At 43.9% G+C, this 14,035-nt stretch overlaps 1 protein-coding gene across 1 annotated transcript; it reads right to left on the reverse strand.

Moving 5' to 3' along the window:
* Positions 1–11,076: 11,076 nt before the first annotated feature.
* Positions 11,077–11,997, reverse strand: LOC137561814 (olfactory receptor 1468-like). Its single transcript, XM_068273171.1, has one exon. It carries the CDS (start codon positions 11,995–11,997, stop codon positions 11,077–11,079), a length of 921 nt encoding a protein of 306 aa, XP_068129272.1.
* Positions 11,998–14,035: the final 2,038 nt, after the last annotated feature.

Genomic DNA, 14,035 nt, shown 5'->3' on the forward strand with positions numbered 1-14,035 from the left:
CTTTTAACAATATAGCGTCATCCAAGACAACATGGCATCTTTATGAGACAAATTATGGTAGTCATGGGTAACCTCCAGTTCAGTTTACTTCTAGAATAGATAGATAGCCAAAAAATAGCAGCAATGAGCAAAAATACCAGATGTTCTTTTCACATTCATTTTTGTGAAATTAATATAAAATTAAACTTTTGAGCGAAGATGCCTTTGAAAATCATCTTGTAAAATACGTTAATGATTTTTTTCCAGTTTTAGTGATTTTTCACTTTAGAAGGTGAGATTTTACTCGTTTGTGTTTGCTATTTTTGCTTTAAAAGGTAATTTGCTCTTTGTTGGCAATTTAGGTGAAAATTTGGTCAATTTTGGCGATTTTTTTTTTTGCGAAAATTGACATTGCCAAAATACAATACAAAGTCGAAACTAGTATTTTCAATGATAAAATGACTGTTGCAAAAATTTGCAAGTTAGTTAGTTAGTTAGACAGACTAAATCACAACAAATGATCAGCAAATGGAAGTATAAATTAAACTGTGTACTGCAAACTGAAAGAAAAAAAGCAGCATGTCTGTTTTCTAATTTCTTTTCCTTATCAGATTAGAAATCTGGATTAGCACACATTTTTCTACTAATACATTTTGGTTGTTATTGCTGTTTCGTATATTGAGCATGGAAAATCATATATGCAGACACGTGTAAATCATTTACAGAAGTCAGCAGAGAACATGAATATTTTACAAGTATGAAGAGCAGAGCAACAAACGGGAATTGTACGGATGTTACACCAGCTGCCTCTGAGGACAAGCCATGTTAAGCAAATAAGAGATTATTTTCTGCCAGGTATATATATGTTTGTCCTCATCATTAATTAACCCTTAGAGAAAAGAGGACCTATTTGTGCATTCTCTTGGGTTTTTCTATAACATGTTTCGATGCATTTTGATTCATTTATTATTTTTCTTACCAAATAAAAACAATATACCCATATACGTACAAGGATATATAGTAAAAAAATATTTTTGAAGGGATAAAAACGTTTCAAGATGATCTTACATTTTATTGTATCAAAAAGTTATTTTGTAAAAACAGAGTTCACAAATCTTCAAGTGAATTCATCTTTGTAAACGACTTCCCATTATTAAGTACCAAAAACATATGTTGAAATATGCAAATATACCAAAATTGGGACGGGTATCATGTGGACAAAATTAAGCCAGGAAACACCACTTAGACTAACATTGGACACAGCACACCGCCAAGATGTACCAGGAGAGAGTGACCACTCTCTCCTGGTACACTTTGCCTGTGTGCTGTGTCCAATGTTAGTCTAAGTGGTGTTTCCTGGCTTGATTTTGTCCAGATGGTACCCGTCCCAATTTTAGTCCCGTATATTACAGATTACAATTGTTTGTGAAAGCCTGAGAAAGGTTACTCCGAAACAAGTCGACGTTGTCGCCTTTTTAAACAAGTGCATATTTCAACATATGTTTTTGGTACTTGATAATGGGATGTTGTTTGCAAAGATGAATTCGCTTGAAGATTTGTGAACTCTCTTTTTACAAAAGAACTTTTTGATACATTAAAATTTAAGATCATCTTGAAACTTTTTTTTCTCTTCAAAAATATTTTTTTACTATATATCCTTGTACTTATATGGTTATATTATTGGTGTTCTGACACACCATTGAGGATATGTTTTTTGGGTCTCCCAATTTTTCCAATTACAAATAAAAAAAATATGTTATGTGGCTATCATAAACATTAAGTAACCAAAGTCCAAATGTGACTGTTAACGCCCAATCCGATTTGATGTTTCTTGAAGTGGTATTAAGCCAGCATTTATCTGATGAACTGTTACTGAGCGCTGCTAGAACATTACAATATTGCATTTTATTCATAACTGTTGTATTTCTATTGTAAATGCACCCAGTAATGATTTCTGAGCAGTGTTTCAGTTCATGAATCATTAGCAGAAGTTTCTGAACAGTCAGAGAATGTTTACTTAATAGTATCAAGTGAAGAATGCAAACACAAGATAAGGATATCACCAGTTTGGATGTGGCTGCCTATGCAGGAGAAAAAGTCAGTCCTGTGATTTAACCTTTTGAATGCTGTTTTACTAAAAAAAATGTGTTAGCATATTATATGCTGTAAATAACCTTTTAGAGCAAATAAGAAATGCTGGGTTTTTCATTCCACTTTAATCACAACTAATTACAAAGACTCGATCTATATCTTGTTTTTTTCACCACCAATTAGGCTTTCTTTGGGAGGTACATTATGCTAAGAATGATGTTATTTTAAACACATTTTAATTGGAATAATAAGAAAAAAATTGGAAAAAATTCATTATGTCTCAGTTTTTGGCCATTATAGTGTTAAAACAAAACTTTCTACTGTGGACACAACCCACCCATTTTATTTGCCCATTTGTCCCGGTTATTGCAATGTTTAAAATATTTCCCTAGTACAATGTATGGCGCCAATATTTTATTTGGAAATAAAGGTGCATTTTTTTCAGTTTTGCGTCCATCACTAAGCATAAGCCCGCAAATTAAAAAATCACAGTTATATACCCTCTTCACATACCTATTAAAAAGTTTCAGTCCCTAAGACAACTATTTATGCATTTTTTAATGTAAATTTATATATATATATATATATATATATATATATATATATATATATATATATATATATATATATATTTATTTAGGTACTATGGGGGGATGTGGGAGGGAAATGGCTAATTTTAGATGTAAATGTAGGTATTTTTATTGAATAAAATGTTTTTTTTATGTAGTTTTACTATTTGGCCACAAGATGTCCTCAGTCATTATTCCCGATTCACGTATGTAAGGACGTGATCGGAATTAATGCACGCACAGTAACAACAGGAAGAAACAATGAATGCCGGCGTTCCTTGAATTGGGGACTTAGATTGATAATTGGGAACTGCGTTCCCATTCATTCATGTCCCCACTAACCGGCGGTAATGGTAGCGCGCGTGGCCATTGACTAATTTTTTGCGGCCCTGGAACTTCAAATGAAGTTTCCCAGGGCGTGATTATACTGCACCTGGTGCAGTAATTTAAAAACATTTTTCCTTTGCATTTTTAAAATCGATGTTCCCAAAAACTACAAGGTTGTGAGAAAGCGCGGAGGAGCCGCCGCCATGAGCCAGCGGCGGGCGGCTCCTTCCGCACTCAGCTTTCACTTGCACGGAGAGGCAGCCGCCTCCTCGCATCATGAGGCGGCTGCCTCCGTGCATGAGCCCGCAGAACGCGGCGAAACCGCCGAGTTGGGTGCAGCAGGTAGCCAGCAGGTCCCCGCTGCGGAGTCACCGCCGAGCGGGGCTGCGCTGGCTGGGACTCGTAGTCCCTCTAGTTTTAGAGTGACGCGCGCGCGCGCACTCAGGCAGGGGATATATGGCAGCAAGGGAGGAATCAGCTGACCAGGCTGGTCAGCTGATCCCGGCTCCACACCTCATTGGTCCAGCACTTAGGGAGGTGCTGGAGAGAGGATCATGTATATATACTGCTAGCTGTTCATTTGTTCCTTGTCTGGCGTTGCGTTCACATACGTGGGAGCACCCAGATCCGTTAGTCAGATCCGTTAGTGTGCCGGGACCAGCTGGAGCTGTAATCCTACACTAAGCTAGATTTGTTGATAGCTTAAAGTACTAGTTTGATTGTGATTATCTGTTATGACCTTTGCCTGCCTCGACTATCCTTCTGAGCTTTGACCTTGTACCTCGTTATCTCTGATACTCCGTTGCTGAACCCAGCCTGTACCTTGACTCCGCCTCTGCCTCCTGATTTTGTACCCCGATATTTCTGATACCTGTTGCCAAACCCTGCCTGTACCTAGACTCCGCCTCTGCCTACTGTATCTGTACTTTATCTGTCCGTGTGTTTACGACCTGGCTTGTCCGACCTCGAGAACCGACCTCACGATTGGAGGCGGTTCCTCGTCCTGTTAGTGACACTTGCGCCTGAGTGTCACTTTTGGACTCACCTTCCCACTGTTAGCCTGACTCCTCCCGTCTTGGAGAGCTCAGACTTGTGGAAGGAGTCTGTGCAGTTCCCCTTGCTGCACTGAGGCTTGTCCTCTGTATTACTGTTGCACCAATCACATCACTCTACTCAGGTGACCAGAGGTTAGCTAGTATATTGGATTATCGGTGATACTGCAGATCACATATAATCTGGTATACGTCTGCATTTCCCGTGATACTGCAGATCACCGGTAATCAGACCTCTCTGTGCTTCACCGAGCGTTACAGAACGCCAGACCACAAAACAGATGGAATCACGCGCTGATCCTCTGACTGTGCTTGCCACTTCGGTGGATAACATTCATCAAGCACTGGGCCAGCACAAAGCCTTAATCGATGCCTTATCAGGCTCTGTGAAAACCCTTCAGGTGTCAGTTGATTCAGTACGTTCCCCTCCTAGTGATGACATACGCATGCCTGTGCCTGATAAGTTTTCCGGTCACAAGTCTGACTTCCGGAATTTCAGGAGTAGAGTGTTGTCGTATTTTGAATTGAGACCCCGATCATCGGGGACTGAGACCCAACGGGTCATCTTTATTAAAACCTTGTTGACTGGGGACTCCCAGTCCTGGGCATATAACCTGCCTCCTACCGATACCGCTCTGACCTCGGTAGACGAGTTCTTTAAGGCCATGGCCATAATCTACGACGACCCTGACCTTGCTGCGACCTCAGAGCGGAAGCTCAAACTTTTGCGGCAAGGCAGAGGTTCGGTCGAGGATTATGCGGCGGAGTTCCGTAGGTGGTCAATCACCTCTAGATTTGATAACTTCGCTCTAATGGATTATTTTCTGTCTGGGTTGACGGAGGAGGTCTCTGACTTAATGTTGACTGTACCAGAGCCCAAGACAGTTGATGAGGCCATATCATCGGCCATTCGTGTAGATCGCAGGCTACGCCATCAGAGACAGGCTAGGGGAAGTCACCGTGTCAGGGTGACTTCGTACACGGCACCGGTTGCTGCAGCCTCTGAAACAGCACCTCCGCCTGTCTCACCCTTTCCGGCCTTGCCTCCACCAGAGCCGATGCAAATTGGTCGATCAAAACTGACCCAGGTGGAGCGAAGGCGGAGGATGATGGAACAACTGTGCCTATACTGTGCAGAGGCAGGGCATAGGGTGCGAAACTGCCCCAATAGGGCGGGAAACGGGTCTGCCTAGGAGTAGTGGGGGGTGACACCCTAGGCACACAAACTTCACCCCTTAAAGAGAAAAAATTACTTCTCCCGTGTACGGTCACATGGGATGATAAATCTGTTGCCACTGAAGCCTTCATTGATTCCGGCTCAGCGGCTAACTTTATGAATTTTGAGTTTGCTCAGGAGTTGGGTTTACCACTCACTCCCGTGAGACCCCCCATCCAGGTCACGGCAGTTGACGACTCCCCTTTGCAGCGGAATTGTCCCCTGTCACAGACTCCGTTTGTGAGACTCACCATAGGGGTTTTACACGGGGAACAGTTACAGTTTTATGTTTTGCATATGTCCACCTCCACTATTATCCTAGGCATGCCTTGGTTGCAGGTACATTCCCCACAAATAGACTGGGCCACAGGACAGTTGACGGCATGGTCACCTCACTGTTTCCAGCAGTGTTTGGGGAAACTAACGTTGGGTCTAACCAAGGTACAGGTGGAAGGTGTACCAGAGCAATACGCAGATTATGCCGATGTGTTTTGTCCCAAGGCCGCGGATAAGTTGCCCCCGCATCGTCCATTCGACTGTCCCATTGACCTTCGTTCCGGTTGTGTGCCTCCTCGAGGCCATTTATATAACTTGTCTGGCCCCGAGAAACTTGCCATGCAGGAATACATTCGTGAGAACTTGGCAAAGGGCTTCATTAGGCCGTCCCGGTCGCCCGCTGGGGCAGGCTTCTTTTTTGTCAAAAAGAAAGATGGGGGGTTACGGCCTTGCATCGATTATCGAGGTCTCAATAAAATCACTGTGAAGAATCGCTACCCGTTACCACTTATTGACGATTTGTTCACACAGGTCACTGAGGCTAGCATATTTTCAAAACTGGATTTACGGGGGGCATACAACCTGGTGCGTATAAGGAAGGGCGATGAATGGAAGACGGCCTTCAATACCCCTGATGGGCATTACGAGTATAGGGTGATGCCCTTCGGGTTGTGTAATGCCCCGGCCGTCTTCCAGGAACTCATCAATGAGGTTTTTCGGGAGGTATTGGGAAAGTTCGTTTTAGTCTATCTTGACGACATTCTCATTTTTTCTAACAACCTCTCGGAACACAGAACCCATGTCAGGATGGTGTTAGACAAACTGAGGCAAAATCTCTTATACGCCAAACTCGAAAAATGTATTTTCGAGGTCACGTCGGTTGCGTTTTTGGGGTATATAATCTCCACCTCAGGTTTGTCTATGGACCCTGCCAAGGTTTCCGCGGTCCTGGAGTGGCCGCAGCCGGTGGGGTTAAAACCATTGCAACGGTTCTTGGGGTTTGCGAACTATTATAGAAGGTTTATAAAGGGGTACTCCACAGTGGTCGCCCCTCTCACTAGCCTTACTAAAAAAGGGGCAGACACCACTCATTGGCCTCCCGAGGCAGTACAGGCTTTTTCTAAGTTAAAGGGGTTGTTCTGTTCAGCTCCCATACTCAGACATGTTGACACCTCTGTTCCATTTATTGTTGAGGTGGACGCCTCAGAGATCGGGGTTGGGGCTGTGCTGTCCCAGCGTTCTGGTCTCCAGGGTAGACTACACCCGTGTGCCTATTTTTCCCGAAGGTTCTCTCCGGCAGAGAGAAACTATGACATAGGCAACAGGGAACTCCTAGCCATCAAGTTGGCCTTCGAAGAGTGTCGTCATTGGCTAGAGGGAGCTGAGCACACTATCACAGTTTATACCGACCACAAAAACCTAGAATACATCGAGGGGGCTAAAAGATTGAGCCCAAGGCAGGCTCGATGGTCACTATTCTTCTCGAGATTTACATTTTTGATCACGTATACGCCAGGGAGTAAGAATACCAAGGCAGACGCTCTTTCTAGGTGTTTTGAGCCAGAGACAGCACAGCCCCCTGTTCCTGAGACCATTGTCCCACGAAAGGTGGTGTTAGCCGCCACCGAGACTTGGGAGGACTGGGAAGAGACTTTGAGTCCTTTTCAGCAGGATATCCCAGAGGGGAAACCAGACGGGGTATTATTTGTTCCGTTACCATTCCGTCTCCAGATCTTGGAGATGGTTCACTCCCATAAGAATGCGGGACATCCGGGAGCATCTAGGACGCAGGATCTCGTGGCCAGATGTGCATGGTGGCCCTCGTTAGCCGCTGACTGTAAAGAATTTGTCAGGGAATGTGCGGTGTGCGCAAAAAGCAAGCCCTCCCGGCTGGCATCTGTAGGTACCTTGCAGCCTTTACCCACCCCGAGCGAACCATGGACCCATTTGTCCATGGATTTCGTGGGAGAGCTTCCCAGATCTGAAGGCATGTCAGTTATTTGGGTGGTGGTCGACCGTTTTAGTAAGATGGCCCACTTCGTGCCTTTGAAAGGACTCCCCTCGGCCCAGGAACTGGCCGATTTATTTGTCATCCATGTCTTCAGGCTGCATGGCATTCCAGAGGACATAGTATCTGATCGGGGAGTTCAGTTTATTTCAAAATTTTGGAGGGCATTTTGTCACCTGATGGGCATGAAATTGTCATTTTCCTCAGGGTATCACCCACAGACAAATGGCCAGACGGAGAGGGTCAACCAGTCGTTAGAACAATTTTTGAGATGCTACGTTGCTGAGGCACAGAGTGATTGGGTGAAATATTTACCTTATGCAGAATTTGCCCACAATAACTTAAAGAGTTCGTCCTCAGGTTTCTGCCCGTTTCAGATTGTGACCGGTAAACTGCCTAAATTCTCCCCACTGCCAGTTGCGGCCACTCCGTTCCCAGCCTTGGAGATATGGCTAAGATCATTTAAGGACATGTGGTGGATCATCAAGAATAACCTTGTAAAGGCATTCCAGAGTCAGAAAAGTCAGGCTGACAAGAGACGCTCATTAGAATGGAAATTCCAACCAGGAGATTTGGTTTGGGTGTCAACCCGTCACCTGACCCTGAAACAACCCTCTGACAAACTTGGTCCCAGGTTCGTGGGTCCATTCCCGGTTACTAGGAAGATCAACAATGTCACATATGCCATTGATCTTCCCACCAGCATGCGTGGAGTGAGGTCTTTCCACGTGTCGCTTCTCAAACCCGCAGTCCAGGTGGGCCCCACTCCTCCTCCTCCTGTCTTAGTCGATGCCCAGCCCGAGTATGAGGTGGAAAAGATCATAGATTCACGCACGGTGCAGAACTCGGTGCAATATCTCGTACATTGGAAGGGGTACGGCATTGAGGAGAGGCAATGGGTGCCTGGGAACCGCATGCATGCGGACGAGTTGGTGAGAGAGTTTCATGCTGCACATCCAGGGAAACCTGGAAGGAGCTGTCCGGAGTCCACTCCTCGGGGGGGGGGGGTACTGTGAGAAAGCGCGGAGGAGCCGCCGCCATGAGCCAGCGGCGGGCGGCTCCTTCCGCACTCAGCTTTCACTTGCACGGAGAGGCAGCCGCCTCCTCGCATCATGAGGCGGCTGCCTCCGTGCATGAGCCCGCAGAACGCGGCGAAACCGCCGAGTTGGGTGCAGCAGGTAGCCAGCAGGTCCCCGCTGCGGAGTCACCGCCGAGCGGGGCTGCGCTGGCTGGGACTCGTAGTCCCTCTAGTTTTAGAGTGACGCGCGCGCGCGCACTCAGGCAGGGGATATATGGCAGCAAGGGAGGAATCAGCTGACCAGGCTGGTCAGCTGATCCCGGCTCCACACCTCATTGGTCCAGCACTTAGGGAGGTGCTGGAGAGAGGATCATGTATATATACTGCTAGCTGTTCATTTGTTCCTTGTCTGGCGTTGCGTTCACATACGTGGGAGCACCCAGATCCGTTAGTCAGATCCGTTAGTGTGCCGGGACCAGCTGGAGCTGTAATCCTACACTAAGCTAGATTTGTTGATAGCTTAAAGTACTAGTTTGATTGTGATTATCTGTTATGACCTTTGCCTGCCTCGACTATCCTTCTGAGCTTTGACCTTGTACCTCGTTATCTCTGATACTCCGTTGCTGAACCCAGCCTGTACCTTGACTCCGCCTCTGCCTCCTGATTTTGTACCCCGATATTTCTGATACCTGTTGCCAAACCCTGCCTGTACCTAGACTCCGCCTCTGCCTACTGTATCTGTACTTTATCTGTCCGTGTGTTTACGACCTGGCTTGTCCGACCTCGAGAACCGACCTCACGATTGGAGGCGGTTCCTCGTCCTGTTAGTGACACTTGCGCCTGAGTGTCACTTTCGGACTCACCTTCCCACTGTTAGCCTGACTCCTCCCGTCTTGGAGAGCTCAGACTTGTGGAAGGAGTCTGTGCAGTTCCCTTTGCTGCACTGAGGCTTGTCCTCTGTATTACTGTTGCACCAATCACATCACTCTACTCAGGTGACCAGAGGTTAGCTAGTATATTGGATTATCGGTGATACTGCAGATCACATATAATCTGGTATACGTCTGCATTTCCCGTGATACTGCAGATCACCGGTAATCAGACCTCTCTGTGCTTCACCGAGCGTTACAAAGGTCTTTTTGAAAAATTCTTTTTTTTTTAAACTTGTTTCCACTATTCCCCTTAAAGTGGTTTAACACCCAGCATTTCAACTTTGCTTTAAAAGATTGCTTACAGCTTATAAACTATTATGCCAGATTTTTTTTTTTTAGCAGAAATTCACTGAATGGGTTAAACATGACATTTTAGTGTTGCATTTAGCTAGAAATCCGTGTCTGTGCTGAGGTTTAGATACAAATGTATCTATTTACAATGTAAATAAACAAACACCTCTCTGAGAGAGCACAGAGGGCTTCCCAGACAAGCTTTTCAGAGGTTTATTTGCATTCCAAACAAAGATACATTTGTATCTAAACCTCAACACGGATGCGGATTTCTAGCTAAATGCAAAACTAAAATGTCATGCTTAACCCATTCAGTGAATTTCTGCTAAAAAGAAATCTGGCATAATAGTTTGTAAGCTGTAAGCAATCTTTTAAAGCAAAGTTGAAATGCTGGGTGTTAGACCACTTTAACATACCTAGCAATTATAGTGATGATAGTCTGTATGGAGGGTTTGCTTTTGACCCACTAAATTTGGCACAAAATCTTGCTAAAAATACATGAAATTGCAAAATTAAGATTTCTGATTATTTTTATATGCAAAATGAGTTTTGATTTTCCCCAAAATTTGACATTATGATTTTGCATCGTTATTGCAAACTACGATGTGAAATTACGATTATAAGAAATTTGTGCTCATCACTAATGGTGATCAATGCATTCATCACAGGGAGCACTGAGATCACCAGGGATCCCATAATTTGACCTATTTGATTTAGGCTGCTTACACACTAAGACGTTACAGGCGCACGTTAGTGCAGCCTGTAACACTCCCCCAACGCACAGCAATGTAACACAAGTGGGCTGTTCACACAGCCCACGTTGCGTTACATGTAACGCTGCACATTCTGCTGAAAGTGCAGCATGCTACGGCGTTAGAGCGGCTATAGCCGCGTTAGACTGTTTGCACATGCTCAGTGGGGGGCGGAGAGGAGGCGGGGAGAGGCCACTACCTAGCCGCGCACATGGATACTTAATATTCACTGCACTGGCGGCCGTTGATTGGCCGGCAGGACCAAGTGATGCGGAGCGAGACACTCCGCATCACGTGGTCCCGCCGGCCAATCAGCGGAGACCTTATACGGATAGAGCCGGCCAATCACTCTGGGAGACCTTATACGGATAGAGCCGCCTAACGCGGCTCACTCTACCGTCCTCTCCCGCACCACCATACGTTGCGTTAGGTGCAGGTTATGCGACCTAAACGTAGCACCTAACGCAACGTCTTGGTGTGCAAATAGCCTTAGTCAATCTGTGATCAGAACATATTCCTGATCTGAGATTTAGTAAATTCATTATTTTGTCTAGCACAACATTTGCTAAACTAGCATTTTTTTCAGAGCTTTCTTAATGTCTTTATTCCTCAAACTGTATATACAGGGATTTAAGAAAGGAGTATACACTGTGTACATCATAGCCATTATTTTACTGCCCATCTGAGAGTGGCCTTCATTCGGAATTATGTAAACGGCAATTGCAATCCCATAAAATAGACACACAACAGTCAGATGAGAGCTGCAGGTGGAAAAGCACTTGTGTCTTCCTGAGATGGAGGAGATCTTTAATATGGTCCAAACAATTCCCATGTATGAAGCTACGATATACAGGAATGGTAAGACTAATAAAGGAATGCCCATCAGGGCTATTTCTCTTTTTGTGCTGGACACGTCTGAACAAGAAAGTTCAACCAAAGGCATAAGATCACAGTAGAAATGATCAATAGTGTTTGGGCCACAGAACTGTAGTTGCAAAACCATGAGGGTCAAGATTGTTGTCATTATGCAGCTTAGTAGCCAGGAGATCACCACTAATGTAATGCAAAGCCCTGGGGTCATAATGGAGGTATAATGGAGGGGATAACAGATGGCCACATATCGGTCGTAGGACATCACCGCCAGAAGAAAACATTCTGCTGATTCTGAGAAACTAAAGAAGCGGTACTGAGTGATGCAATCAGAAAATGATATTGAGGTTTTGCCATGAAGTACGATGTGTAGCATGTTAGGGGAGATATCTGTAGACAGTATGAGGTCAGTGATGGAGAGTTGGGTGAGGAAGAAGTACATGGGGGAGTGGAGGGTCTTGCTGATGGATACTAGAGTGATGATCAGGAGGTTTCCACATAGCGTCCCACAATATATCAGAAGGAGAAAGACGAAGAGTGATAGCGTAAACCTGCCCGTGTCACGGAATCCCAAGAGAAAGATTGTGGTGACATTGCTCTGATATGGGCCAAGCATGTCAGAGGGCAAAACCAGCATCATTTAACAATATAACTTTATCCAAGATGACGTGGTATGTTTATAGGACACAGTAGGGTGGTTATGGATAATCTCCAGTTTGTTTTATTTCTGGACAAGTAGGCAGATAAATATACAGACAGACAGACAAGGTGGACAGTTCGATAGGTGGATATCTTCTACACAAATGGGACTAATGCTGGGAATACACAGGTTGATTCTGCGCCCGATCGTTTTGCCCGCTCGATTTTCTTATCTTCCGCTCGTTTTTCTTATCTTTTTTTCAATTCACTTCAATGACAAATCGAGCGGCAAAAAATGATTGAACGGTGATCGGACATGTCGGAAATGATCTAACCATCTTATCAGTTTAGAATTGACCCGGGCATTCCCAGCATTATAATTACAGAAATTTTAAACAGTGCAAATACAAATTAAACTGTGCAAATTAAGAGAAAACACACAAGCAAAAAAAACAAAAAACAAAACATAAATAAATAAAAAAAATGATTGCTTCTCCTTTCCTTGTCAGATTATGAGATTATGAATCTGGATTAGCACACATTTTGTTATTAACATTATTTTGCTATTTTGTATGTTTAGAATGGAAAATCCATAAATGCAGGGATGTCCAAACAATGTATAAAAGGCTGCCGAGAACATGAATATTTCACAGACATATGTTATATAATAGGTTACAGATACAAAACATAACAATAAATGTGAATTGTAAGGCTGTTCAACAAAATAAGAGATCATTTTCTGCCAGGTATATATATGTTAGTCCTCAACATTAATGATCCCAAAGGGACAGGAGGACCTGTTCGGGTATTTCTTGGTTCTTCAATTATACATTAAATGCAGCTTGATTAATTTAATATTTGTATTACAAATAAAAACATGTATCTTATTTGAGGAATTACAAAGGAACATAAATTACAAAAAAAGGTGAATTGAAGACAAAACTTGTTTCCCTGGACTTACTCAACAAACTTGTCATCATGTATGCAATTTTTGGATTTCAAAATATAGTGAAACTTCCTGCAAATGCAAAAAAAATCAATATTCTTACTGTGAACAATTGTAAAAAGCATAAAATCATTTATTTTTAGCAAGAAAAATTAGCAAAAAATGCGAACTGACAATCACAAATAGAGTAAACTTGCCTGTGTCCCGGAACCCCAGGAGAAAGATTGTGGTGACATTGCTCTGATATGGGTCAAGTGTGTCAGAAAACCAGCATCATTTAACAATATAACTTCATCCAAAGGGTGGTTATCAATAATCAACAGTTTATTTTATTTCTAGACAAGTAGACAGATAAACATACGGACCTACAGACAAAATAGATAGATGATAGAAAAGATAGAAAGATAGATAGATAGAAAGATAGATAGATAGATAGATAGCTTCAGGGCAAGTGTGACTAATAATTGCAGCAAATTATTACCTTTGATAATACAAATTAAACGTACTGCTAATTAGAGATGGCCCAAATGGTTCGCCCGGTGGGTAGTTCGCGCAAATGTTCGCTGTTCGCGTCCTCGGTGAATAGCAAACTTTTATGCGCGTTCGCCCTGCTTCCTAAACTTGTCATTGGGCTAAACTTTGACCCTCTAAATCACAGTCAGCAGACACATGGCAGCCAATCAGGCTGCACTCCCTCCTGGACCCCCGCCCCCCCATTATAAAAGGCAGCAGCGTCGGCCATGTTCTCACTCTGTCTGCTGCCTGCTTTAGTGAGAAAAGGGAGAGACATTGCTGGAGAGATAGGGAAAGCTTCAGTTAGGCTCTTGTTAGCTTGCTTCTTGCTGAAATTACCCCAGAAAAGCTGTTTTGAGGGCTAATGTTCTTCTGATGTGTTTTTTGTGTGTGTGTGTGATACTAACGGACACTGCATAGATACAGCCCTGTCTGTTGCAGCTGGCCCTTGCTTTACTGTGCCATGCCCAGCACACTGTTTTACTAGTGCAGATCTTTCCATTGTATTTGTGTGACTGCACACTGTATTAGACCAGTGCATATCTTTCACTGTATC

This window comes from Hyperolius riggenbachi, chromosome 3 (assembly GCF_040937935.1).
Source record: "Hyperolius riggenbachi isolate aHypRig1 chromosome 3, aHypRig1.pri, whole genome shotgun sequence".
Lineage (NCBI taxonomy): Eukaryota > Metazoa > Chordata > Amphibia > Anura > Hyperoliidae > Hyperolius > Hyperolius riggenbachi.

Bases quoted from the DNA above. Each gene is read 5' to 3' on its own strand.
- LOC137561814 (XM_068273171.1), bottom strand. From the start codon at position 11,997: ATGCTTGGCCCATATCAGAGCAATGTCACCACAATCTTTCTCTTGGGA.